At 50.5% G+C, this 4,379-nt stretch overlaps 1 protein-coding gene across 1 annotated transcript in view; it reads right to left on the reverse strand.

Moving 5' to 3' along the window:
* The window catches only part of arhgap28 (Rho GTPase activating protein 28), a 20,032-nt gene extending 16,153 nt beyond the window's left edge, over positions 1-3,879 (reverse strand). Inside the window, exons 1-2 of the mRNA XM_028572705.1 lie at positions 3,785-3,879; positions 2,214-2,446 (exon numbers count right to left, since the gene is read on the reverse strand). Of these exons, the coding sequence (XP_028428506.1) occupies positions 2,214-2,446; positions 3,785-3,878 (327 nt within the window). The 5' untranslated portion in view covers position 3,879. The remainder of the gene's footprint in view (positions 1-2,213; positions 2,447-3,784) is intronic.
* Positions 3,880-4,379: the final 500 nt, after the last annotated feature.

Below are 4,379 nucleotides of genomic sequence, written 5' to 3' on the forward strand. Positions count from 1 at the left end.
GGTACTGTCGGGTACTGTCGGGTACTGTCGGCTCGGCTACTGTCGGGTACAGTTGGCTCGGTCGGGTACTGTCGGCTCGGTACTGTCGGTACTGTCGGGTACCGCCGGGTACTGTCGGGTACCGTCGGCTCGGTACCGTCGGCTCGGTCGGGTACTGTCGGCTCGGGTACTGCCGGCTTGGGTCGGGTACTGTCGGGTACTGTCGGGTACTGTCAGCTAAGGTACTGTCGGGTCCGGCGGGCTCGGGTACTGTCGGGTACTGTTGGGTACTGTTGGGTACTGTCGGTTACTGTTGAGTACTGTCGGGTACTGTTGGGTACTGTCGGGTACTGTCGGGCTCGGGTTGGGTACTGTCGGCTCGGGTACTGTAGGGTAATGTCGGGTACTGTCGGGTACTGTCGGGCTCGGGTACTGTCGGGTACTGTTGGGTGCTGTTGGGTACTGTCGGTTACTGTTGAGTACTGTCGGGTACTGTCGGGCTCGGGTACTGTCGGGTACTGTCTGGCTCGGGTACTGTCGGGTACTGTTGGGTACTGTCGGGTACTGTCTGGCTCGGGTACTGTCGGCTCGGGTACTGTCGGGTACTGTGGGGTACTGTTGGGTACTGTCGGCTCGGGTACTGTTGGGTACTGTTGGGTACTGTCGGGCTCGGGTACTGTCGGGTACTGTTGGGTACTGTCGGGTACTGTTGGGTACTGTTGGGTACTGTTGGGTACTGTCGGCTCGGGTACTGTCGGGTACTGTCAGGTACTGTCAGGTACTGTTGGCTCGGGTCGGGTACTGTTGGGTACTGTCGGGTACTTTAGGGTACTGTTGGCTGGGGTACTGTTGGGTACTGTTGGGTACTGTTGGGTACTGTCTGGCTAAGGTACTGTTGGGTACTGTCGGGTACTGTCGGGTACTGTCGGGCTTGGGTACTGTCGGGTACTGTTGGGTACTGTCTGGTACTGTCGGGTACTGTTGGGTACTGTCGGGTACTGTTGGGTACTGTCTGGCTCGGGTACTGTCGGGTACTGTCGGGTACTGTCTGGCTCGGGTACTGTCGGGTACTGTTGGGTACTGTTGGGTACTGTTGGGTACTGTCTGGCTCGGGTACTGTCTGGCTCGGGTACTGTCGGGTACTGTTGGGTACTGTCGGCTCGGGTACTGTCGGGCTCGGGTACTGTTGGGCTCGGGTACTGTCGGCTCGGGTACTGTCGGCTCGGGTACTGTCGGGTACTGTTGGGTACTGTTGGGTACTGTCGGCTCGGGTACTCTCGGGTACTGTTGGATCGGGTACTGTCGGGTACTGTCGGGGTCGGGTACTGTTGGGTAATGTCGGGTACTGTCGGGGTCGGGTACTGTTGGGTACTGTCGGGTACTGTCGGGTACTGTTGGGTACTGTCGGCTCGGGTACTGTTGGGTACTGTCGGCTCGGGTACTGTCGGGTTCTGTCGGGCTCGGGTACTGTTGGGTACTGTTGGGCACTGTTGGGTACTGTTGGGTACTGTTGGCTCGGGTACTGTCGGGTACTGTCGGGTACTGTCAGCTCGGGTACTGTTGGGTACTGTCGGGTACTGTTGGGTACTGTTGGGTACTGTTGGGCACTGTTGGGCACTGTTGGGTACTGTTGGGTACTGTCGGCTCGGGTACTGTCGGGTACTGTCGGGTACTGTCGGGTACTGTCAGCTCAGGTACTGTCTGGTACTGTTGGGTACTGTTGGGTACTGTCGGGTACTGTCGGGTACTGTTGGGTACTGTCGGCTCGGGTACTGTCGGGTACTGTTGGGTACTGTCGGCTTGGGTTGGGTCCCATCCTCTAGTCCAGTGGTTCCCAACCTGGGGTCTGGGCACCCCCAGGGGGGGCGGCAAAGATCACAGGGGGGGCGCAAGTCTTTATCTAGTTTGAGGTTGAGGTAAAAAAAGAAAATATTTGCACATGTTAAACAAATTATAATAATACACTAGAATATATAATGTATACAAAAGTCTGTCTGAAAACTATATTTTGTTGTATGCTTGTTTTTCCTGCCGACACGGCATCACTATTTTATGAATGAAACATGGCGGAGAAATGTAACGGTGCTGATAACTGCTCTGTATCAAAAACGAAAGTAAGGCTTCATCTCGAGAGTTACCTCAACTTCGTTTTCGGGGGGGGGGCTCAGCTTTTCTTAGACATGAGTAGGGGGGTGCCAAGGAAAAAGGTTGGGAACCACTGCTCTAGTCCCCACCTGGGTGAAGACGTCCCGGACGTCTCTGATTGGCTGCCTGTTTCGGGTCTTCAGCGTCTCCGTGTAGTTGTCCAGCCTCCTCCTCACCGTGGCTGCTTGTTGCCGTGTCAACGTGGACAGCAGCGCCTCGGTAACGGACCCGGCAACCAGCGGCGCCTCCTCCTCTGAGGACGGTCCGGTTACCAGGGAGGATAACCCCGCCTCCTTAAGCCACGCCTCCTCTAGCTCCACCTCTGGTAGAGAGACAGACAGGCGGAGAGACAGACAGGAGGAGAGATAGACAGTTAGTGAGACAGACAGGCAGAGAGACAGACAAAGAGAGACAGACAGTAGGAGAGACAGACAGAGAGATAGACAGTTAGATACAGACAGAGAGAGATAGACAGTTAGAGAGACAGACAAAGAGACAGACAGGCAGAGAGATAGACAGTTAGATATTTATTGATTTATTTGACAGGGACCATGCATATTTATGAACATAGTATAAAAACACCACGTAAATATGAATTAGTTAAAATAACTACTTTCCATCTGCAGTCCCTAGGCAGGTCATACAGAGCTCATTCACTACGTTACATTAAAAGGTACACATAGTAGTGACATAAACAAAACAAATAAGCAAAACAAAACAGAAATGCATGATGCACGATACATGACAAGACATTATTCTTCCACCTCTATACTGCATTCGATTTACCAGTGAAAGTACATGAATAAAGAAATGTGTGACTGCGTGCCTCTTTGGTTTTCTAGAAGCCTCTGTTTAAAATGAGTTTTAAAAGTGTTGAAAGTAGGACCCTCTCTTATTATGAGGGTCAAACTATTCCAGAGTTTACCTCCTAGTATTGACAATACGTTTTGTCCAATAGTGGTGCACAGTCCCCTTTACAGAGGCCCGTGTACTTCCTCCGCTTTCAAGTCTCCGAATGAAGTCACGCAGCGGAGGGGGGCGAGATCATATAACCCTTAATACATCAAACAAGCATACCTAAAATCTTTAAAATTTTCAAAACTTTAAAATGTTTGTCTCTGTAAGATATCGCAATGGTGAAACGACAATGCCTTTTTATCAAATAGTTTTTATGGCTTTATTAAATAGAGATTCAATGCTTTTAAGAGTAGTTATACTAGTTAGTGACCAGTTAGCAAAACAATACTCAATATGTGTGTGTGTGTGTGTGTGTCTTTTTGTGTGTGTGTGTTTGTGTGTGTGTGTGTGTGTGTCTTTTGTGTGTGTGTGTGTGTGTGTGTGTGTCTCTTTGTGTGTGTGTGTTTGTGTGTGTGTGTGTGTGTGTCTCTTTGTGTGTGTGTGTGTGTCTTTTGTGTGTGTGTGTGTGTGTGTGTGTGTGTGTGTGTGTGTGTGTGTGTGTGTGTGTGTGTGTGTGTGTGTGTGTGTGTGTGGTGTGTGTGTGTGTGTGTGTGTGTGTGTGTGTCTCTTTGTGTGTGTGTGTGTGTGTGTGTGTGTGTGTGTGTGTCTTTGTGTGTGTGTGTGTGTGTGTGTGTGTCTCTTTGTGTGTGTGTGTGTGTGTGTGTGTGTGTGTGTGTGTGTGTATGTATGTGTGAGGACGTACCGTCCATACTCTTCTTCTCCTCCTCTTCCTCCTCCTCTTCCTCACCCTCCTCCTCCTCCTCAATGCTCCGCACTTCTCTCCAGTAGGTTTCCATGGCAACGCGCCTGGGGTCAGAGGTCAACATCCTGCACACACACACACACACACACACACACACACACACACAGGAAGTGTATCCAGTCGGCCAATCAGAGATAAGCATGGTGAAATATCACGTTTATAATTTTCAGTGTTTGCCAGTGACTCCACACCTGCCAGGGAGGGAGGGGCCTAACATGGGGGGGGGTCTACAGCATGACATCATTCAGGTAGTTTAGGAATCTGTGACACGTTTTAAAGCTGTGAAACCAGAGTTTATATTCAGATTAAATATTTATGATGAGTGGAAGGAAGTCTCTTCCTCATCGATCAGTGTGTGTGTGTCTCTGTGTGTGTGTGTGTGTGTTTGTGTGTGTGTGTGTGTGTGTGTGTGTGTCTCTGTGTTTGTATGTGTGTGTGTGTGTGTGTGTGTCTGTGTTTGTATGTGTGTGTGTGTGTGTTTGTGTGTGTGTATGTGTGTGTGTCTCTGTGTATATGTTTGTGTGTGTGTCTCTAT

Source organism: Perca flavescens, unplaced genomic scaffold (assembly GCF_004354835.1).
Source record: "Perca flavescens isolate YP-PL-M2 unplaced genomic scaffold, PFLA_1.0 EPR50_1.1_unplaced_scaf_44, whole genome shotgun sequence".
Lineage (NCBI taxonomy): Eukaryota > Metazoa > Chordata > Actinopteri > Perciformes > Percidae > Perca > Perca flavescens.